The 25,191-nt window shown below is 36.1% G+C and overlaps 1 protein-coding gene across 6 annotated transcripts in view; it reads right to left on the reverse strand.

Annotated features, from left to right (window-relative positions):
- The window catches only part of TAF1B (TATA-box binding protein associated factor, RNA polymerase I subunit B), a 71,140-nt gene that overhangs the window by 38,494 nt on the left and 7,455 nt on the right, over positions 1 to 25,191 (reverse strand). For 3 of the 6 annotated variants that reach the window (XM_079110948.1, XM_079110947.1, XM_079110949.1), the window contains exons 4-8: positions 23,216 to 23,313; positions 22,712 to 22,807; positions 18,041 to 18,194; positions 11,912 to 12,068; positions 6,045 to 6,144 (exon numbers count right to left, since the gene is read on the reverse strand). In XM_079110948.1, coding sequence (XP_078967074.1) covers positions 6,045 to 6,144; positions 11,912 to 12,068; positions 18,041 to 18,194; positions 22,712 to 22,807; positions 23,216 to 23,313 — 605 coding nt within the window. Of the gene's footprint in view, positions 1 to 6,044; positions 6,145 to 11,911; positions 12,069 to 15,158; positions 15,222 to 18,040; positions 18,195 to 22,711; positions 22,808 to 23,215; positions 23,314 to 25,191 lie in introns of those variants that run through there. The other 3 variants (XM_079110950.1, XM_079110951.1, XM_079110952.1) reach the window with 3 other exon arrangements.

Genomic DNA, 25,191 nt, shown 5'->3' on the forward strand with positions numbered 1-25,191 from the left:
CACCAAACTGCCAAATAACCAAGGCAATCCTGAGCAAAAAGAACAAAATTGAAGGCATCACAATACCTGACTTTGAAACATACTACAAAGCTATAGTAACCAAAAGAGTGTTATAATGGCATAAAAACAGACACAAAGATCAATGGAACAGAACCGAGAACCCAGAAATAAGTCAAGAAATTTACAGCAAATTTACTTTTGACACATGCTGGGGAAACTGGAGGTCTATATACAAAGAAAGAAACTAGACTTCTCTCATCACCAACAAAAATAAAAGACTTAAATAAAATGTGAAACTATGAAACTATTAAAAGAAAACAAGAAAAATGCTTTAGGACAATGGTTTGAACAACAATTTTTTTTTTTGCATATGACCCCAAAGACACAGGCAACAAAACCAAAGTTGACAAATGGGATTACATCAAAAGCCTCCACACAGCAAAGGAAATAATCAACAGAGTTAAGAAACAAACTACAGAATGGGACGAAATATGTGTAAGCTATTCAACGGACAAGTGACAAAATTACATAATATATAAGGAATTTAACAACAAAAAAACCTCTCAAACAATCCAATTTAAAAATGGGCACGTGATCTAAATAGACATTTCTCAAAAGAAGGTAAACAAAATGGACAAGTATATGAAAAACTGTTCAACATCACTAATCATCAAGGAAATGCAAATCGAAATCCTAGTGAAATAGCATCTCCCCTCAGTTAGAATGATATGAAATCAACCAAGATGTCCATTGACAGATAAACTGATAAAGAAAATGTGGTACAAATACAAAATAATATTATTCACTTGTTAAAAAAAAGACTGAAATCCTGTAGTGTATGACAGAGATGAGCCTGGAGGGCACTGGGTTAAGTTAAACACACAAAGTTAAATTCCACATGTTCTCACTTATTTGTGGAAGCTAAAAAGATAAACTCACAGAAGTTAGTAGAAGAGTGGTTAACCGAGGCTGGGAAGGGGAAATGGGGAAAGGAAGACAGAAAGAGGATGATTAACAGGTTCAGGGGTGCAACTGGAAAGGAAGAATAATTTCTAAAGTTCTATGCCACAGCAGAATAATTATGGCTGAAAAAAATGATTAAACATTTCTAAATAGTAGAGATGTATTTGAATGTTCTCAATATGAAAAAATGATAAAAGCTTGAGGTGACATGTCAATTAACCTGATCTTACCATTATGCACTGGATTAAAAAGAAAGAAATAAGGTAGGCCTGAAAACAATGGGATGACATATTTATTTAATAAACGGAAAGAAAAGCAAAAGTTCTCTAGAATTCACTTAGTGAAAATGTCTTTTAAAAACTAAGGCAAGACTTTTTAGACCAACAAAAGCCAGAATTGTCAAATTTCTACTATAAAAAATGCAAAGTCATTTTTTTAGACAGAAATATGGGTCTAAACAAAGAGAATGCCATAAATGGCAATGATTTTTCATTTTTAATTTCTTGAAGAGACAAATAATTGTTTAAAGGAAAAATAATCCAAAAGTATGATAGAATTTATAACAAGATAAAGTGAAATGTTTGATACTAAAAGATGAAGGAAAACAGAATTATCCTGTTGTATAGGTCTTAAGTTATACATGTAAGTGTTTATTATTAGTTGAGGTAGACTGTAATAAGTTAAAGATGAATACTGTGAAATCTAAAGCAACTACTAAAAAAAGAAAACAAGGCGAGGCTGGGGAGATAGCTCAGTTGGCAGAGCGCTTGCTTTGCAAGCACAAGGCCCTGGGTTCAATTCCTGGCACCACCCAAAAAAAAAAAAAAAAAAAAAAAAAGAAAACAAGGAGGTACTGTTAATAAATCAATAGTAAAGATAAAATGGAATTATAAAACATTCTTAGTTAATCCAAAGGAAGGCAAAAAACAGAAAAAAGGAACACATAGAACAAATTATAGGTAGATTTAAACATGACCATATTAATAATTACATCACATGTAAATAGCCTATATTTTCTAATTAAAAGACAGAGATTATCTGACTGGATAAAAAGTCAAGACTCAACTATACTATCTCCCAGAAAACCACTTTTAAATATAAGGACACAGTGGTTGAAATAAAAGATTCAAAAAAAATACAGAGTAGAAACATAAATTAAAAAAAAAAAAAGTTGGGGTGGTTATATTAATATCAGACACGATAGATGCCTGAACAAGAAATATAACTGGGGGGAAAAAGGACATTACATTATGATAAGTCAATTCATTAAGAAGACAAATGATTCTAAGTATTGTACATGAAAAAGAAGTTCAATTTTTGAAGCAAAAACTGAGAGAATGTGAAGAAAAAGTCGCAACCATATGTGGAGATTTCAACATCCCTCTCTCAGTACTGTCATCCTTTTTAGGGTTGGTTCCAGGGACCCCTGCAGATTCCAAAATCTGTGGATGTTTAAGTTCTTTAAATAAAATGGTGCAGTGATTTGCATATAATATATGCACATCTTCCCTATTACTTTAAGTCATTTCTAGATTGCTTATAATACCTAACACAATATAAATGCTTTGTAAATAGTTGCTATACTATATTGCTTAGGGAACAACACAATTCTTTTTAGAATTTTTTGATCTACAGATGTGGGAAGTGAGGACAGGGAGAACCAACTATAATTAATATAAGTAAAAATTAACACTTGGTTCAGAACAAAAATAAACAAGAGCAAGTAAACATAACTTGTTTCACCTCTTAATTTATAAACACGTCTCAAATTGTTAAAGGAAGGGGAGAGAATAGCTTAGATGTAATGTAGTACTGAGCACAGAATATTCAGGCTAAAATTCTGAATCATCACCAAAAAGTTAATGTATCTAAAACACCTACATGGAAAACTATAAAGGAAATTTTATGTGCACAACTATAGTCACTAATATCTCTCAATAAAAAAGAGCTCACATACAAAATAAAATCTTTGGGAAGCAATCACAGAAAGTCTGGCATCTCAAACCAGAACATTCACTCCAGGACCAGTAGACTTGAAACTAAATTTTAAAAAAGTAGATGGCATAAGGAGATATAAAGCTAAGAGAACAGTTACAAGGATATCATTTTAAGTTTTAATATAACTGCCATAATAACACAGAAAGTGATTTAAACATGTCAGTTCAAAGGAGGACTTTGTGTATATGAGGCCCTGGGTTCAATCCCCAGCACTGCAAAATAAATAAATGGAAGTACTCTAATTCTTGATCGCATTTTCACCACATTTTGAGGTTTCTAGGAAATGTCATGAATGTCAATGGTGACCCATGGTTCAACTCTTTAGAGTAAGTGTTTCAGGAAAAGCACTGTTCCACAAAATCAAGACCTACAATTTGTTATGGTTTGGACGTGAGGTGTCCCTCAAAAGCTCATGTGTGAGATAATGCAAAAAGGTTCAGAGGAGAAATGATTGGATTATGAGTCTTAACCCAATCAGTGAATTAATTCCCTTATAGGGATTACTGAGTGGTAAAGGAAGTGGTAGGATGTGGCTGGAGGAGGTGGGATTTGGGGGCGTGGCTTTGGGGGTATATATTTTGTGTCTGGAGAGTAGAAACTTTCTGCTTCCTGATCATGTGAGTTGCCTCCCTCTGCCACACTCTTCTGCCATGATACTCAGCCTCACTCAAGCCCTGAGGAATGGAGCTGGCCTTCTGAGTAAGACCTCTAAAATCATGAGTCCCCAAATAAACCTTTCCTCCTTTATAGTTATTCTGGTTGGATCCTTTAGTCACAGAAGTGAAAAAGCTGACTAAAACACCCTTCATGCACAAAAGTACAGATTGTAAGAAAATATATTTTAGGAAACACCCAAGTCAAATTTATTTAAAATTATTGAAAAATAAAAACAGTGGCTAAAATTCCAAAAATAGAAATAGTTTAGTAAAATATTTTTATTCAAATAAAACATTCTAGATTATAGTTTATGAAAATAAGTGTGGCTGGGTGTGGTGATGGAGGCTGAGGAAAGAGGACTACAAGTTCAAGGCCAGCCTCAACAACTTTAAGGAGACCCTATCTCAAAATAAAAAATAAAAAAGGGTTGGGACAGCTCAGTGGCAGAGTGTCTCTGGGTTCAATACCCAGTCCTGGGGTGGGGGAACAACAAGAGCACAAGTGTGATTGTTGTAATAATACTGCATCCTTGTCCTATTTCTTTATTCCAGTGTATTCACTGGTGTGGATGTAACTTACACCAATAAAAGTCCCTCAAAGTGAATCTATTTGAAAAACAGGTCAAAATTTTATTAGTAAATAGTGAAGGGGTTGGTAAGAACTTTGAGAAAATTAAAAAGCAAATAAGTTTATTTTATTTTGTGTTAAACAAAATTCAGGTTATAATTATACCTATCTACTAAGTCCTCACAACAAAGAATAAATGAAACATTTTCTTTGGCATAATTCTTCTCACAAAAATTATATAAAAACAAAACATGGCATCCTTCCCAGTGCCTTTAACTTTACCATACAATCAGAAAAACAATCACTTTACAAAAATACTGAAGAGCTACATCGGCTTTGCCAGGAACTCTTTTAATTCTTTGGCATTCAAATTTCCCCTTTTCAATCATGATAGTGTCCCTCATAATGACTTGCTCTTCTTCCACTGTAAACTACAAGAGTTCCTCTTATCCACAGGGGTTATGTTCCAAGACCCTCAGTAAATGCCTTGAAACCCTGACAGTACCAAATCCAATATACATTGTGTTTTTCCTATAAACTCATGCCTGTCATAAAGTTTAGTTTATAAATTAGGCACAGTAAAGTTAATAACAACTAACAATAAAACAGAACAAGTATAATGATATACTATAATGAAAGTAACGTAAATGCAGCCTTGCTCAAAATATAGTACTTTCACCTTTTCATTTGAAGGAAGCATTTCTCTTTTGTACATCTGAATTGCCAGCAACCTGACTCTTGTGCTTTGGGGCCGTTTAAAGTAAGGGTTTCTTGAACATAAGCATTGGCATACTGATACTCCAACAGTTGATTTGACAACCAAGATGGCAACTAAGTGACTAGTCAATAGGGTAGCATATAGACTATGGATACATTGGACAAAGGATGATTCACATCCTGGGCAGCTAGTGTAAGCAGGATGGCTTCAGATTTTACCACATTATTCAAAGTATTTAAGGATACCTACTTAAAACTTATGAGTTTTTAAATTTTTCATTTAATATTGGACTATGGTAAACTATGGGTAACAGCAACCACAAACAGAGGGCCTGCTCTAATTCTGTCAGATTCTCATTTCTAATGTTAACCATTCTAACAGTAACAGCCACCCTTCCCTGGAAGCCCCAGTTGGGAGTAAGAGTGGGGTCAAAGATGAGAGCAAACTTAGATAATGATGTCACAGACTCACTGTTCTTACTCAAAGTTCAAGAGTTTTTTATGAATACTTCTCAATTTATTATTTGCCTTTGGTTAATTTATCAAGACTTCAGTTTGGGTGGAGGGAGCTTTGGACACTTTTGTTTTTGTTTTTGAGGGAACAGGTTTGCAGCTTCTTTACTCCACCATCTCTGGAAGTTACACCTCTTCCTGACTGTAGTGTTTAACAGAATTAGACTCTACTGTGACAGAAAAATAATTTTTTTGTTGTTTCGGGGTTTTTTTATGGTAGTAGGGATCAAACCCAGGATCATTCTACCTCTGAGCTAAATCCCCATGCCTTTTTAAATTTTGTTTTGAGACAGGATCTCACTAAATTACTTAGGCTGGCTTAGAAATTATTATTGAGTCAAAGAATTGAAATAATACCTCTTGAAATAAGATAATAACTTTCTTTTCTGTCCTCAAAGCAACATAATGTATAAATAACAGCAAAAACCATCTTTTCGAATAAGCCACAAAAGGAAAATAAATAATAATCCTAGTCTTTGTCAAATTATAATTAATATTACATGTTTGGACAAAACAAAACTAGATTTTAGAAATTTAAAAAACTCCAACACCAAATACTAAGTTAGACAAAGAATAGAAATCACCATACCACTGTGTCTTATTATTGACTAAAAGTAATATAACTTTACCTCTATAGTAAAGATTCCTTTGTCACGCCCATATAATTTCATCTCTTCTGGAAAATGCTGGAATGCATTTATGTAGGGAATATGGTCCTCTTCAACAAATCTGTATTTTCAAAAAGAAAGCATTCCAATTAGAACTATGTACTGACTTGAACTCTTTCTGAAAATTTCTTATTTCAAAGGGAAATAATTAGTTGGGCATATTCGTCTCCCACGTAATTTTTAAGGATAAATCTGACATTTATTACTCTTTGTATCCATGTGTGAGGCGATTTAGTCAACTAATGATTCTCTTAAATTTCTGATGAAATAGATTTAATACTTCTAGGAAGGATGTGTATTCTCTGTCAACTTACCACCAGCCTCCCAGCCCAGCCTTTCATCCCTAGCTCCTGCTCATTTTGTCAATCACTTCCTTAGGGAGACCTTCCTTGCTCCCTCTTTTCCTTGTCTAACCTTTTGTCCCTAACACCTATCCCAGTGCATGGCAGACGGTTGCTGAAGGAAACCATTAAGGGAAGGAACTCTTCCAGTTTGTTCACCACTTCATCCCAGTGTCTGGCACATAACAGGAGACTGAGTTGGAAGAAAACAGTACATACATATAAATGGATAAATATATTTGTGTGTGTTTATTTATATTTATATATATTTGTTATTACCTATATATATATATTTATAACTCATCCATTCATTCAACAGAAATTTAACAGGTGATATATATCCAGTACCATCCTAGGCTATGGAAAGATAGTGAACAAAACAGGTAAAAATTCTCTTTCCAATGGAACGTACACACTTATAAGAGACACAAAAGATAACAAACACAGCAAATCAATAAAATAGTATGTTAAGTAGGGAAAAAATATTAGAAGAAAAATTAAGCCTGGCAGGAGCACAGGGAGTGAGAATGGGGGTCTTATATGTAAGGCTCATACACTAAGAAAACTGTCACAGGAAGTAAGATCAGGTGAGGAATGAGCACACAAGTGCACTGCCTCAGTGCTGTTGCTGGAGCTGAGCTGGCATCAGTCACTTTCCAGCAGCTAAAGAAAGACTGGTCCAAATTTAATTTCAAATTAAAAATTGTGTTAAAGTCTTCCCCACCAGGTTTTCATTAGTTTCTTTAGTTTACATAAAAGTATTTGTGCACAATAATCAGTATTCATATTAATGTGGATCCATATTTTTGTTCTGATATTATTTTATATATAGGATATAATATATGTCTATCACTTTTAAAACCACTTAGAATTTCATCATGCTTGATGAGGTGATAATTTATTTAGCCTTCCCTTGTGGGATGATACATGCTAGCACTGTGTGGACTGTTAGGAGCTAAGAGATGAATAGGAGATGGTCTGTCTACCCCAACAGGTCAGACGGCCTGCAGCCAAGCCAGGAAGAAGTGCCACCAGAGAGGAACACTCAGGGTTGTAGGAGCAGAGAAAAGAGAAACTTGCTCAGGAGAAGCAGACATACACTCCCCAAGCAGATCTTGAGTGTCTGAAGTTTTAACAATTTTCACCATTTGTAAATAGTGCTGCTCTTAGCCTCTTCTGAAAGTTTGTTTTTCTTTTCAAATTTCAATTTCCTTTATTTATTTATCATTTATTTATTTATTTATTTGATTTTTACTTCTGGTACTAGGGATTGAACCCAGAGCCACATTCCCAGTCCCTTTTTTTTTTTTTTTTTTTTTTTTTTAAATTTTGAGACAGGGTCTCTCTAAGTTGCTTAGGGCCTTGCTAAGTTACTGAAGCTAACTTTGAACTTGCAATCCTTCTGCCTCAGATTCCCAAATTGCTGAGATTACAGGTGGAGGGGAAAAAAAAAAGGGACAGCTATTGGATCAAAATTCTGAACAATCTATTTTCCTCCGCTGTTTCTCTGGATCAACCTAGGCAGTTGAGAGGAGAACTGGCACAAAGTAAAATCATCCTGTATGACTCTCCTGACCAATGGACCACTACATTAGCTATCTCCTGGACACTATTTTCGATTTGTTGCATTGCTTGAAGATTCAAACTGTGAAGGGTTAGAAATTTAATAAACTGGTTCTTGGTTGCGGATCATGAGAGAAGCACATTAAAGCTGGGTCATGTGTACCTGATGAACAGGTCCAGAACCCATTCTTTCTTCCTATTTCCCTTTCTACCAACCTTAACCCAATCTACCACCTCCCGTCTTAAGTACAGCAAAGACCACTTGGTCTCCCTGTTTTCACCCTTCCTTTTATGGAATTCATTTTCTACATAGCTGCCTAAACGAATTTTTAAAAATTTTTTTTGTTGTTGTTGTCAATGGACCTTTATTTTTTAAAAATTTATTTATATGCAGTGCTGAGGATCAAACCCAGTGCCTCCCACATGATAGGCAAGTGCTCTACCATTGAGCTACAGCCCCAGGCCCAGTAGTCCCTAAATGAACTTTTAAAAATATGAATCAGACCATGTCTCTCCTGCTGCAACCTTTCAGTGGTATACTATCACACTTAAAACCCAAAGTCCTAATTGGTATGGGGTCTCCTTTAGGAGTGATGAGTATGTATGGGAAGCTGATAGAAGTGATAGCTACACATCTTTGTGAATATACTGGAAACCATTGAATTACATATTTTTAAAGCTTGAATCTTATTATATATAAATTATACCGATTTTCAAGAATCCTATTTCTAATTTGACTTACAAAGGCAAACATATGTCCTGCTTAACAAGTCTCTTGGTCTTCAAGCCTCTCATTCCTCCTTCAAATTTACTTCCTTCACTTATACTGTCTGTCTTCTGCTCCTGAATCACTGCTCTTGCTTGAGAACTTGGCACTAACAACCTCTCTCTAATTGGAATGCTATATTTGTGATCCTCACCAGTTTAATCTACTTTCATTCAAAGTACAGCTCAAATTCTACCTACCCTAATTACCAATCTAAGGTGGCCAAAGAGTCATTCTCTATCACATCAACAATTTCAATCTTTTGGACTTGTGCAATCATTTTCTAGCTTATTTATGTACTTCCTCATCTATTTTCTCAACTAGTATGAGACTTCATGAGAACAGGGGCTTGTCCTGGATATATGATTAACAACTGTATCTCAAAGGTCTAACTCTAGAACAATACATGAACATAGTAGAGATTCAATAAACATTTGTGGAATAAAAACATGTTGGCTATTTTTATTATTGTTGTCATTACTGCTAGGGAAGCAGGGTCCTTTGTAGGCTATGTGAAGAATTATGAATTTAAACTAAAGACTATGCAATGCTGCTATAAGATTTAAATCGAGTGGCAGGTACAATCAGTTACAACATATGGGTGTTCTTCTGGCCAGGCTCTCTTCAAATCATTGTTCCTTAAATATTTTTTCAAAGTTTGGCCATAGTTCTTACACTTTAGCATTCATAAGAATCCCCTGCTAGGAACAAATCAACCAAATTACATTATCATATTGTATGCATGTACAAATAAGTGAAAATAAATTCCATTCTTAGGAATAATTATAATGTACCAATAAAAGTTTAATATATATATTTTATATATATATATGAAATCTCCTGGAGGACTTATTAAAAGAGGTTATCATATCCTACTCACCCCTACCCCCAGAGATTAAAATTCAGAAGACCTAGAATAGGTCTAAGAAGTTGCTATTCTATCAAGTTTCCAGGTGATGATGCTGAATCTATTGGTCAGGATGCTACACTTGGAGAACCTGGACAGAGTTCTTTCTGGGAGAAAAGAGAACTAGGATCAGATGGTGATGGCCCCTTCTCCTATTGCTCCAAGTTCTGTTCCCAAACCTGTAAACCCTTACAGCAAAATGAAAGCCTTCCAGCTAACTAGATCCAATCTCCTGTAAGGCGTTCTAGAACTCCTGTTGGTAAGGAAAGAGAGGGAAGGGGGATGAGGGAGTGAAGGAAATAGATCTCAATCCCATTCTCCCACCCGCATACATCAGATTCTCCCTGAGCAGAGTGGCACATAAATATTTTCTCCAATCTGTAAGATTTGGAGAATTCTGTTACCCCATGATAGAGTGGTCTTGGGTGGGATGGCTAGTCCCTTTATCCAGTTCTAAAACATGATCAGATTTGTGGTTTTGAAAGATGCCTCTGGTTTTAAGGATGAAATGGATAGGAATGATATAAGATCACAGACAAAAACTTGGAAAACTATTAAGTAATCCAGGCAAGGACAGAGACAAGAGACAAAGAATGGAAAAAAAAAAAAATGGTTCTGAAAGTTATTCTGGAAATATAATTGATAAGACATAATGATTATATGTAGAGAGAAGAAAGAGCCAAGGATGATTCTTTGTTTCTGGAAAACAGGGTACATGGCATTTACTAAAAAAGAAAACACTGGAGATAGAGCTGCATTAAGGAGACAGAAGGTGAGCCTCTTTTTAGTCATGCTGATTTGGAGATACCATAAATACATTCAGGTAGTGTGTCCAGGAGGCAGTTGTATAGATGAATATATGGGTCTGGCCCTCAGTAGACAAGTCTGGGCTGGAGATATAAATTTGGGAGTCACCAGCATATAGATGATAATTAAAGCCTTGGGAGAAGATGACATCACCCAATGAGGGCATACAAAGCAAGATGAGGTTTTCAACTTAAGAGTAAAATTCACTGAATCATGGGCTATCTGCATGCTGAGTTAATCACACCTGAGAAAAGCCTTGTTATTTGGTTGATGTGGCCAAATTCAAAGGCACTATCATCATTTACTGGAAACATTCTACTTAATAAAAGGGCCCAGAGCCAATGATGATGGTGATGACAACGATGATGGTGATGATGAAAACAAAAACAATCATGACAGCACTGAGTTCTTATATGTGCCAGACACTGTTCTAAGTCTTTCTCACGTGGTACTAATTATTGAAAGTAGTTATAACCCTATGAGGTAGTTATTATTATTAGCCTCATTTTGCCAGTGAGGAAACAGAAGCAGAGAGAAGTTAAGGCACTTACATAAGGTCATATAGTAAGTGGCAGTGTCAGGAGTCTAGTTCCAAATCTGTGCTCTTATAAACATTCTACACACTGACTAAACCCAAATGCGATTATTCAGAACACATAAAAAGGAAAAATATTAACATATTAATGATTTTGGCACATCTATTAAGTGAGAAATTCTTACACACACACGCTCTAATTTACTCAACTCATTAACATGAAATCCATAGACCATCTTGGAAAATGTAAATGCCTACTCTCTAAGTTCTTCCCATAACTTTTTTTCCAACTTTTCCTAATAAAGACAACCTATAGCTCTCATAACAACAACAACGTATACTTTTGTGTAACTATTAATAGTTTAATTAATAGTTTTGTGTAACTATTTGTTAACTAGTTTGTTAACGTAAAGATCATCTGTTCATCTTTTCTTAGAAAATACTTAATATTACTATTTAGGTATTTTAATGTCACTTTTTCTCTTCAAAGCATTTTATTTTAGATAATTAATTTTCCAGTATCTCAGATGAGGTAAATTCTATCATTTCCACCATACAAATAAGACAACCTGCCAGGTGCAGTGGCGCATACCTGTTATCCCAGCCACTCAGGAGGTTGAGGCAACAGGATTGCAAGTTAGAGAACAGCCTGGGCAACTTAGCAAGTCCCTATCTCAAAATAAAAAATAAAAAGGGCTAAAAGTGTAGCTCAGTGGCAGAGCACCCCTGGGCTCAATCCCCAGTACTGCAAAGAAAAAAAGAAAAAGAACCAAAAGACAAATTACTAGCCAAGGGGAGATTAAACTTCAGAATCAGAACCAACCTTTCAAGTCCCTCCTCAAAAAATTTCAAATATTCTAATGCATGAATGATTGACAATGATGTTACTGCATGATAAGTTCAGCTTACCTCAAAAGATCAGAAAGAGTGATCGTTTCTCTCTGCCAAAGTAAGGACAGATAGCAGAAAGCAAGTGTCCTTGGCACAGTCATCTTCAAAATTCCTTTTTCCTTTCGTTCAGAATATTCAACTCCATCAAGAGATCCAGAACAGACAGAGGCTGATTCTTAGGGGATTAAGCAAGATTTTTTTAAAATGCAATTTAACTATTTTAAAGAACAAAAAAATCAAAAAGCCATTTTAAGTATCCTAAAATGAAATTATAATTGATTTTTTAAAAATATTTAGTTGTCAATGAACCTTTATTTTCTATTTATTTGTATGCAGGGCTGAGAATTGAACTTAGTGTCTCACACATGCTAGGCAAGCACTCTACCACTGAGCCACAACCACAACCCCTATAAGTGATAGTCTTTACAAAGAGCAGTCTGGCAATAAAAAGCAATCAAAGTTTCGAAGAAAATCAGCCAAAAATGTAATTGAGACCAGGTGCAATTGTGTACACCTATAATCCCAGCTACTTGGGAAGCTAATGCAGAAGGATCACAAGACCAGCCTGGGCAACTTAGTAAAACTCTGTCTCTAAAAAAAAAGGTGGGGGTGTGTCTAGGGGTACAGTTCAATGACTGAGAGCATGCCAAGCATGTACAAGATCCTGGGTTAAATCCTTAGTATACAATTCTTAAAATAAATAAATAAAAGGATAAATAACTACAAAGCTAAGAAAAAAATGTGTAACTCCTTTAACCCAGGCCTTGACTTTCAGGTCCTCTTCTCAGAGATGCCTTCCCAAAACCTTGAGCTAAAGCAGCACCTCCTTCCATCCATCCTCCAGGTACCCTCCACCATGACATTACTGTGTCCTCTTCCTTCATTAAGCAAATATTTATTCATCCCATTGTGTCCCGGGAAATGCCAGTAAACAAAAATCTCATCTCTCTCTGAACTTACATTTTAGTAATGAGAGACAGACCAATAAACAAATAAAAAACACAACTGGTGCTATATAGGAAAATAGCAATGCAGGGGCCTACCATGATGGGAAGGGAGGAGAGATGTGCAAGTTTATGCTGGTGGTCAGAAAAGTATCTCTGAGAAGGTGACTTCTGATCAAAGACCCAAATGAATTTAGAGAACAGACTAAGGCTCTCAGGAGGAACAACAAGCGCCTCAGCAGGAGCGAGCACACGAAAAGTAAGAGGTCAGTGTGAGAGGTGTCATTCACGAAGGAAAGTGGGAAGAGATGACAGCAGAGAGAAGGAAAAACTAGTTATGTGGGGCCTTGTCGGCCATGATTTGTACTTTGGCTTTTATTCTAAATATGATAAGTTTCTGGAGAGTTTTAAACATGGGAACAACGTGATCTTACTTCTGTTGTGGAAAGGTCACTCTGTCTGCTGTATGGAGTTACAGGATGGTAGGAGTAGGAACAGGTCATTCTTCCAGGAGAAGGATGACAAGGACTTGGACTTGAGCACTTATATTGCAAGTGGTAAGAGTGGCTGGATTTTGGATCAATTCTGAAGGCAGAATCAAAAGGATGTGATAATAGACTGAATGTAAGGTATGAGAAAAAAGGAGAAGACAAGAATGATTCTAAGGTGTTTGGCCTGAGCAATAAGATGAAGATTCCATTTACTGAGACCAGGGAGACAGCAAAGAGATTTGTCAAGAGAAATGAAGCTGTCAGCATTGCAATGCTTAGCATGAGATGTTATTCAATATTGGGTAGGCAGGTGAATACAAACACAGTGCAGAGCAGAGAGTAAAGACAGGAAATTTTTTAGTTTCAGGATATGACTGGAGGTTGAATAAGCCGTGGTATTAGGGGATGTCACCTAAAGGATAAAGGTAGAGAAGCAGGGCTAGGAATGACTCTATGAAATTGCAAGTTTTCATAAACAGAGACTCTTAAAATCATTTTACAAAAATCTCTTTATTCAAATCCTATTAATTCTTCCTTCACAGAACTTACCAGTAACCAATCTTTTATATGTATATTTATTGTCTATCTCCTCTTAATATAATATAAACACGTCAAAGGCAAATAGTTTTGCTCATCATTCTGTCCTCAGAGCCAACAATTCCCAGAACAGAGTAGGAACCAAATATTCAGCAACAAACTGTTCAACACTTCTAAGATTTTGTCCCAGAGAAATAGTCCTAAAAACATGCAAACGTTAGCTGAGCACCTGTAATCTCAATAACTCAGGAGGCTGAGGCAGGAGCATTGCAAGATGGAGGCCAGCCTCAGTAACTTAGTGAGACTGTAAGCAACTCAGCAAGACCCTGTCTCAAAATAATAAATAAAAAGGGGTGGGGATGTAGCTCAATTGTAAAGTGCCTCTGGGCTCAATCCCCAGAACCAAAAACAAACAAACAAACAAACATGCCAAGGTTCAAGGTGAAGAAATATTGTACAGCACTGCTTGTAATATGAAAAAAATTAGGAACAACCTAAGTGCCAAGAACAGAAGTTTAATTAATTCCACACAACTGTGTACTACATAATAATTTCCATAATGCTTTAGATCAGTGGTTCTCAAAATATAATCCCTGAATCAGCAGTATCAGCATTACCTGAGAATGTAACAAAAACTTAAATTATTGCAGTTGAACAAGCCCTCCATTCTGTCAAATGCTAACATTTGAGGACCACGGCTTTAAAAGAGGTAGAATGCAGATTTCCTCAAAATACTGTTAAATATATATATATATATATATATATATATATATATACACACACACACATACTTTTCATATAGTCCTCACATCATGTAAAGACCTCCAGTTAAGATGGCAGACTGAAAATACATTAGCTTCTGGATCTCTGCCCCTACAATAATTAGTATAAAGAAATTTTAAAACTACATAAATCCAATAAAAAATAACATGGAAAAGAAGATAAAAGCAACAAAATTTTAGGAGCTGGAAAGGTAATGACTGCCTTGGCAGTCTGTGAAAGCTCGATCCAAAGCAAGCAGTGGGAAGGCCAAAAAGCAACCTAATTTTCCACTGGATATCCCTAAAGGCAGCAAAGGAATTGGTTAAATTCAATAGAAACTGGATGAAGGCAGGGATAACACTGGGAGGACTGCTTCAAAGTCTGATTTAAAAACAGTTAAGGCTTGGGGATGTGGCTCATGGCTTTAGTGGTACAGCACTTGTCCAGCATGCATGAGGCCCTGGGTTCAGCCCCCTGTAATAATAAATGGAAGGAAGGGAGGGAGGAAGATGCCCACACCCAGATTCTTACCTCAACTCTATGCAGTCATGTGACTGCCCCTCCCCAATCTTGGCATAAAACTGGAGTTTCTCCTCTACAAAGTAAAACAAAGGGTCTCTAGAATAGGGTAAGTCACTGACATTGCATGGTTGAAAATGAAAACAGGAGAATTAAGTGAAGGTCCACATGCTGAGTACTGTAACAAACTCCCAACACCCTCCAGCCTTCTTCTTGCCCAGTTTCCGAACACTGATTGCCAGCATTACACACTTGATAAAGAGAAGACTCAAAGAGATTTTTCTGGGGAATCTGATGAGCTTGGGGGTGGGGGAAGATTTAAATATGGTAACAATGGAGGTTCACTAAGAAAATAGCCTATCTAGATCACTCCTGTGTAGAGAGCAGAGCAGACAAGACCCACCACAGACACAAAGCTTTCATGTGTGTGTGTCTCTCTCTCTCTCTCTTCGTTTGTTGTTGTTGTATGTTTGTGTTGGTGCTGGGCCTCAAAATCAGGGCCTCCACTGATCAAAATCTCCCCAGTCTTTTGTTTCCATTCTTAAGTAAAAATAGTCATCTTAGACTAATAGTCAACTTAGACTCCCTAAAAATTTGAACAAAGTCTCTAACATAAAAAACAGGAGTGAAAATAATCAAATCAGAGGGGAAATATTATTAATATCCTCTGTGAAATAAGAAAAGATGTTACACAAAAATGAGGGAATAAACCAGGAAAAACGATTAAGTTAAATCCAGAAAATAAGAAATTCAATAAAAGAGAGGTGACAATCTCAGGATGGTGGTAAAAGAGATTCCAAAGTCAGCCCAACCATATGTCTTGTGACAAATGCTGTAAAGACTTCTTTCAGAAGATAAAATTAATACAATATCTAAGGTAATAAGAGAACTTTTTTTTTGTTTTGTTTTTTTGTTTTTTGCGATACTGGGGATCGAACTCAGGGCCTTGTGCTTGCAAGGCTAGCACTCTACAAGCTGAGCTATCTCCCCAGCCCTTAAGAGGAGATTTTAAGAACTGGGAGAAGGTATAAAGATACATTAGTAATAAGTTATAGGTTAGTACTAAAATGAACAAAAAATTATACATTAGTAACAAATAGAAAAGTAATCAAATAACAAAACAATAATCAACTCAAGGAAAATTAAAGGATACCCAGAAAAATCATAGTAAGCTCTACATGTTACAGTTCTAAATAGCATTTTTATATTTACAATCATTTAGGCACTAAATACTGATCTAGTAAAAAGAGTATAATTAGATTGGCAAGATGGAGAATGAGAAATACACAATCATGTTCTGGGGATGACAGGAGAACAGGCAGCAGGAGTGTGTGAAAGAGCTAAGATTCCACCTTCCACAATTGGGAATTCAATAGCTAATGTCACAACCAGAAATCATGATGTAATACTAGAGGTATGTAATACAGAGATATAGATGTTACAAAAGAATTGAAAACCAATGCCTCTTGGGAAAAGAACACTCGGGGATGATGAACTACACTTTTTTTTTTTTTTTGCAATTTTTCATAACAAGATTTGGAAACTATCTGAATTACATACATGTAGAATTTTAATTAAGAATTTAAAGAATGAAGAAATAGTTTCCATTTTTGCAAAAACAAAAATATTTCTCTTTCTTTACATATACATGAAGAAAGAATTTCTAGATGATCAACTACAGTAACTGGTTATTTCTGGGTGATATGAAAACCAGTGATTTTATTTTCTTTGTGACTATCTTCATCTTATAGCTTCTTCATAATTTCATAATTTATATTATTCATAATTTTGCATAAAAACTAAAAGGAAAGTCTAAAGATCATCATCTACTTAAAAAAAATCCTTAACATAGGTAAACAAAATAATCATGATGCTTTAAAAGCAATCAATATCTTTTAAAAGGCCTGCATGGCTTTAGAGTCACAGTCTTATGAGACTATGAGTTCAGGCTTGCCTGAAAACACCAAGAAGAAGAGAATTCCAAAGAGTCATTACTGTCCAATTATCATACAATTCTGACACTCATTTGGACACAAAAAGTAACTTATCTGATATCTGTGTCACTGTGCAGTCCTGCAAGACGTGGAGATTTGCTGGCTGATAACTATTTTTAACCTTTGGTGGGCAAGGGGCTTGCAAAGAAACAGTCCACACAAGAAATATTTGTTTTCAAATTTTATATCACCACTGTTAACTCAAGATTTCAATAAACAACCCCTAACACCAGAGAAGTTGAAAGCTATTTACCAAATAAATCTTATCAGCACATATCAAGATTCTTCTAACTTGTAACAAAAGCCTGGTTAAGTTCTTTGTGGTCTGTTTTCCATTATGATTTTAGAAAGAAAAAATGTACTGAAGGAACATTTAAACAAAAATTTTAGGGAGAAGGTCTATATCCATAATCTTAAGCATAATCCTTAAGTATTTTAAGTTATGGAATAAATTAAAAAATAAGACATACACATAACATGGTAAATTTTATGCATCTTGCTTTAAGCTATACTTAGTAACTGGGTATATTATCTTTGACTCTGACTCTATTTTATCACATGAAAAGGTACATTATTCTGCTACAAACTTCTTTGAAAATTCTTGAGCCCAAACACAGTCTTTTTGACCTAGCTTCCTTCTTTCTGAATCTACTTTCTCTTTATCTCCCTTCAAAAAGAAAAGTCACACAAATATACTCACCTGAAGATAATATACCTTTTTAAAAACTGCACTAGAATTTTATTTAATTTGCCTTTTTCTTAGGCATGAGATTCAGCAAGTCATTCTTAGTAGACCAAATTTCCTTTCTTAGAATATTGAGAGATAGGATTAAGATAGGATTATTTTTAAGATGCTGTACTAGCTTTAAAATTCTGAACAGTTTAAGTTCTCATTTTTACCTGGTTGTGATGCTTTAGTGAGGGGGAAAGACTTTTGAGTTTGGGCATCAGACTGAGACTCTGCTCCACTTTCAACAAAAGACAGACAGTTAACATCACTCAGCAGTTCAGGTTCACTAGCCCAGTCTGAATGACTTATGTTATCTTCCAATACCTGTTCACAAAATAATTTAAATAAAATTATTGCATAGGAGTTTAAAACAGTTAATTTCTGTGAACTTCCTAATCATCATAAACACCATAAGAAATACACTAGAGAGCTGCCAAGTCCCTAACTCTGAAAAGTATTTACATCTGAAACATGCTCTCAGACAGCTCCTAGCAATGGTTCTTAAACAAGGGCTACAGACAAGGATCAGTGAAGAAACAGACTGCCAGCACAGCAGAAGGGCCTCCTCCTCCTTCCACGCACACTGCCCTTGTGGCACTAGAATCCTCACAATGAAAACATCAAAACAATAATGGCTTCATGCACACTGGCTTGCTTCTTTCTATAGAACCTACCCGGGGAATTTTTGCTTCCTAATCTTGTTCATTCTGTTTGTCCTGTTTGAACTGTCTTTTCTTCTCCCTCTCCCCAATTCATTATTACTCTATTATGCTGTCTTTCCAACCTGTTCTTCTATGATTTCTCATTTCTTTGAACTCCTACAGCATTGCTACTGTTTATAACATGTAATGTTTATAACATGTAATTGGACAAGGATGAACCATCTCATACCACTGGTGATGGTTCACAAATGTACTGTGAAAGAAGTGGTCAAGAGTGTCACTAAGAAGGTCAGCTGGCTGGCCACCTAACAACCTCATTAGTTACCTTGAGGAACTGATTGCAGGCAAAAAGCAACAATATTAGCCTTTCAGGTCAAGAAACTTGATCTATTACAAGTAGATAAGACTCATGTTTAAGAAGCTCACCAGAGAATGAAGCAAGGAAAAAACAAAAACAAAAACAAAAACCCACCACCAGGGGATGGGATAAAACACTTGTATTCTCTGTCAAGCACAACTCCTCCCTCCCTGTGGGAGACCAAGAGAGGTAAGGCATGGACTCTAAGAAAACTGAAGCAATCAGAAGAAAACTTCCACAGGCTCCTGCAGCAACCAGCTGCAAGCAGCTCACATTATCCTCTGCCTGTTCCCAATTCTTCTGGATCATCCAAGCTCCCATCTAAAGCGTGTGTCTCCATTATGCACTCAATTCCACTTCTCTCATCTATTCAAAGATAACATTTCCACTTTTTCTCCCATTGTGAATATTTCTTCTCTATCATTCCATCAGTACAAAAATATGCCCTCATTTATCCTATTTTAAAAAACTTCTTCTTGACTCCAGCTCCCCCACAATTTCTCTGTACTTCTTTGCAGCGAAATGCCTCAATAAAGTCCAGGTTTACTGTCCCCAATTTCTCTCCTCAGTCTATCTTATGCCCCAACTGCAGTCAAGCCAGCTCACTACTCCCCTTACCATGTGCGGCCCTCTTCCTTCCTGAGCTGGCAGCAGCATGTATCACACCTGACAGCTGCTCTCTTCTTAAAACACCTTATTGCCATAGTTTCTAGAATGCCCCTCACTCTTGGCTGTCCTCCTATTCCACCAGTTGCTCTGCAGATTTATTTGTTTGTTCCTCTTTTATCCTCAACATCCTAACCCCAGATAGGCCCAGAACTCAGTTCTTGGTGCTGTTCTCTGTCTTCACTCCCTGGTGATGTCCACTAGTCTTACAGTTTTAAGTATTAACTACTGTATTTTAATTATGATATGTACTTTATCCCCATATTTTCACATCCTTGAAATCAGGATGTATATTATAACTGGTGGCACAACATGATTTAATCTACAGCTTTTTTTCCTGGGTACTTAAAATAATGGTATATCTTATAAACAATAGCATTTTAGATTTGATGATGTAAACTGATAGCTCTCAAATTTCTATCTCTAGTCCAGACCTTTCTCCTGAACTACAGACTTACATGTCTAACTGTACATGTGACATTTCCTGTTGGATGTCTCACACCTGTCTCAAACTTAACATGCCCCATCCTGAACTCCTGAGGTTCTTGTTCCACCTGACATTTCAGTTGATGGCAACTCCTTCTTTCAGCTGCTCAGGCCAAAAACTTTATAGTCATCCTTTACTATTCTCTCCCACACCCCACATCCAGTCCCTTAGGAAATCCTGTCAGCTCTATCTTCAAAGTTTATCTAGGATTCAACCACTTATCTCCAAGTACCATTTGGTCCCAGCCCCCCCACCAGGGCTTACTTGAGCAGTGCTTCTCAAATTTTTGTGGATACAGGAAGCACCTAAGGACATGTTAAAATGCAGACCTAGGTTTGGTCTGGGTGAGGCCTGAAATTCTGCATTTCTTCTCCATATCCATGAATTTACTCTCTCACTTCCTTAAGCTCCAACCCCAGGAAGGCCTTCCCTGAGCATTTTGATTACACGGCACCCTTCCCTGCAGTCCCACTCTGATTCCCCTTACCCCAATTTATATATTTGCTTGTTTTTTTTTAAGCAAGTTTCCAGTAATTCATCTCACACTAGATCCCAGAGCTCAAAGTAGCAGGACCAGGATTCAAATACAGGCCTCCTACTGCTTCTGAAACAGTTATATCCAAAGCACTACAGACATTATTTATTGGCTGTTTGAGAAGATTAAGCTTTTAATGTCCTTTCTTTCACCATGCTGGGGAGAGAATCCACAGCCCTGAATATGTTATGTAAGCGTGAGTCACATAAGTCTCTAAGCTCATAATTCAGAAGTCAGTTTCCCTTTCTTTCAAAAGACAGTAGTAGGGGTAGGGGATGTATCTCAGTGGTAGAGTGCTTGCCTAGCCTGGGTGAGGCCCTAGGTTCAATCTCCAATACCACACACACATGAAACACATGACAGTATAGCTGTACTCTAAGAACAGAAATTATATTACCAATTTATATATCAGCTTACAATTTCACTTTGTGCTTATTTATTTACCATTATTTTAGTGCAATCCTAATACTGCTTTATCCAGATGTTTACTCAAACAAACAAAACTTTTTGTTTTTAAATCTTAAGTTAGCTTGAAAATATTTAAATGCCACAGAGAACTCCAGGTTCTATTCCATATTTTCTATGTGCCAGATAAAGTTCCAGTGCATAAATACAATCAACAAATACCTCAGCTAAGCTGGGCATGGTGGCACACATCTGCAATCCCAGCAACTCAGGAAGCTGAGGCAGGAGTATCACAAGATAGAGGCCAGTCTCAACAACTCAGGCCATAAGCAACTTAGTGAGACTCTGTCTTGAAATTAAGATTAAAAAAAAAAAAAAAAAAAAAAAAAAAAAGGTTGGTGATGTAGCTCAGTGGTAAAGTGTCCCTGTATAATCCCCAGTACCAAAAAAAAAAAAAAAAACCCCTCCAAAAATCAACATAATATAAAAAACCTCAGCTACAAAATCTTAAGATCAAGTTCTCACTAGTTTGTCTGCTAGTTTGTCTTTCTTTTCTTTTTTAAACTGTCACCTTAGAACCATACAGCTTTTCTTGAGAAGTACCTGTCTTTCATATTAAGATAGGATAAAGTGTCATAACACTGACCATAAAATGTTGTTTTCCTGGTAAATTCAAGTTATTTTTCTTGAGTTTAAATTCACGGTCTTATGCTTAAAAAGTAAATCTCTCAGATTAATTTCTTGATTTTTCCCCCCCTTTAATTGTTTCCTGCATGACTTCCTCACTCTTACTCTAAACTTCTCACTCTTTGGGTGGCAGCACTGAAGATTCTAGGAGCTCAAAGATGCCTCCTTGTCTCATCTCTGTAACCTCTTCCTTTTACACAGACCTGGGCTTCTCGGTGCCAGGTCACTGAACTCTGCATGTTGAGGGCCAGAACAAAAGGAAAACACTGGAACAAGTTCCCAAGCTTTTAACAAATGGGAATCAAACAGATTCAAAATCTCTTCTTCTTAGTCCTGGGGGGTAAGTACTGCATATCATAAACATCAAAGATCAGCAAACTTGCCTTTCTTAGCAGTGGAACTGTCTTTAAACCAACAAACATTCCATGGCACACCAGGAAAGCAGTTAAGAACAAGCTGCCAAAAACATGGCTGCTCTGCCCAATGTGGGGAATGGGGCCCTAGATTTATTTTTCCTCACATCAAGGCTTCTGAGAAGAGATAACAGAGCTGAATCTTGAAATGTCAGGTAAAATAAATAAGTAATCCAAGCAAAAGGAGTAAGATAAGCAAAAAACAAAACAAAACAAAAACAAAAACAAAACCCTTTAATAACAGCACAGTTAGAAATTCGTTAAAGCTTTCTCTAGGGCTGGGGTTGTGGCTCAGTGATGGAGTGCCTGCCTAGCACTTGTAAGGCACTGGGTTTGATCCTCAGCACCACATAAAAATAAATAAGGTTATTATGTCCAGATACAACAAAAATGTTTTTTAAAAAAAGCTTCTATCTAAAAAATGAGTTAGTCTAATAAGAAGACAAAATTCATTTTGATGTCTGAATCAGAGACCCTGTCCTGGACTGAACTGGAAGCCTCTTCACTGAAAATCCTCTGACAATCAGCATAATCCCATACTCAACCTAGTCATGAACCCCATATTCCATGTTCCAGGTTATATCTCACCAAGCATCTTTCAGTCCCACTTTTTAGACTTGTAACTTACCTTAGTTTTCCTTCCACTGGTATATATTGGGTTTTTACAATATGCCTGCTTGCTCTTCTGAAGGTAGCGCTTCCAAAAATTATGTAAAACTTCATCCTACAGTAGAAGGGAAGTGAGTGGTGATTCAGGATATAACAACAAATGTTCAGGTGCACATGTACCACAGAACCTCTTGTACTTTATATACTGCTTCCACCTAAATGCCTACTTTTCTCCTTAAGGAGAATGATCAGCATAATAGCAGGCATGTGGGGAACATGGAACAGTTTCTTCTTAATCTCCGATTTCAGAGAAGGAAAGGACATTACAGATCACCTAGTTAAACCCTTTTCTCTTACAATTTAAGTGAACTAAGAATCAGAGAAAGAAAACAACTTATACACGACTATGTTTCTGATCGGGGTAAAGCCCCTAAGCACTACTAATGATTTCTTCTTGATTCCACTCTGAATCTTACTCTTCCAGCAATAAAATGTAAAGGCAGCAAGACACAAGCAGACATACCTTTAACTCCGGGCCCACTCCGAGGGCCTTTAGGGCTTCTGCTTGTTGGTAAAGTATGTGCTGAAAACCTTCACACACAAACCAATCCCAGCCTTTTTCTAAATGACAAATAACCATGTGTTAGACATTGGCACTCCTAATTTATTAACTCGAAGCTACTACATAATTACAATTTGTGTTTATGCATTGCAACTTGAATTTTTCTGTGCCCCTGAATAGTTTCAATTCTTACATTCTCTTGTTTTGTTTCTAGACTGGAAAATTTATACACAAATGTTAAAATTATGCATTTTGTATAATTTATCAGATTTTAAGTGTTTTCCATTAACTGTGATTCTTCTGAAATATTAACCTAAAAGGGAAAAAAATAGCATGTTTTAAAAAAGTGAAATAAGTTTTTGAAATGTTATTTTATTGGACAATGTCCAGCAGAATCCTAAATGTAAATACTGTCACTGCTTCTGTCACTCACAATAGCCCAACAAATTACTTGGCAAAAGATGACAAATGTCAAGATCTGTTGGTCCAGGAGTGTGGAAAAGGGTAAAAAGAACATTCAAATAGACTATTCAATGGCATTCTGCTTTTCCAGATATAATTTTACATTACAGGGAGAAAATGAAAGCAAGAAATCTAATATTTCCTGATTTCTGTCTATGTACCAGGTGTATGCTAAGTATTTTAAGTAAGTTATTTTCTTAATCCTCAAAACAACCCTAAGAGATTATTAAGAAATATGCCAGCACAGTAGACAGCGGTAATATTAAATGACTATGGCAACCAGTTAAAGAAAACATTAAAATCTGTGAAGCCGCTTGTGTTTTACTCCTCACTACAGGATAAACACAAGTATGCTGTCCACACTAAATACAGCTTCTGAAGTCTGTTACTGTCTTCCAGAATCCTTCTCCCATGCACATGGCAGAGGACTCCAATCAATCCCTCTCCCTTACTTGAATGTCACAGGGCCCCCACAACCCCACTGACTAACTCAGTCCCCTCCTGGAAAGAGTATCTGGTTATAACAGAAAGTCTGTAATTCTGATGCATCCAAAAGTCAAAGAGTTTAAACTCTTCATACGGTATACATACACTATTCCAGCATGCTATTCTAGAAACTTAGAAACTGATAAAGCTGCATTTTAAATTCTCAGTCTGTGCCTATTTTAAAAAATAAATGGTATTATTCTTCTTACTTTACAGATGAAGACACTAAGAAGATAAGTTTGACTACAGACACTTAACCCCTAGGAAGCACCTGGAGTTCCTTGAGGAATTTAAGATTAAACTAAACATTTTGACTATTTAAATACATCGAGTCTGAATTAATCAGGTTTTACTCTGACAAAATTCAATGAAAATTAATCAGGTTTTAGCCCAATTAAAATAGTCACTATTAAAGGTTAAGCAGGAACTATGAGTTAGTATTTAGGCATTCTCTGTTATTCATCTAAGAATGTCAATGTATTTCATATAAATATTTAATTTATATATATATATATATATATGTGCAATATTTTGTGTGTATGTATCTTCATAGCTACCTCATGCAGAAGAGTCTACTATTATCATTACCCTGGTTTCAAACTTGAGAATTTGGTCCTAGGTACTTAGTCACAAAAATAAAAAGCCTCAGTTGAACTTTACCTCCAATCCTTCTGAACAATGATGGTTAATATGTACTCACTGGATTAATAAAATAGATTATCTTCCCAAGCACACCCATGCTGAGGCTATTTTAAGGGAAAATAATCCTCCCTATTTTAAAAGGGTGTGCTCAAAAGTCAAAATGAGAAATGGGCTTCTGAAAGTTGACTAGCATGTTTAACTCACCTAACCACAGTTGAATGTCTGTGGAAAATAAGCATTTTTCTTTAAAATCACAGAAAATCATATTACTAATCAATAACAGATGTGTAATAGAAGAACATATGCCAGTAGATAAAAAAATGATGTTCCTTTTGCTATTATATCTT

Source organism: Sciurus vulgaris (assembly GCF_902686455.1).
Source record: "Sciurus vulgaris genome assembly, chromosome: 14".
Taxonomy (NCBI): Eukaryota; Metazoa; Chordata; class Mammalia; order Rodentia; family Sciuridae; genus Sciurus; species Sciurus vulgaris.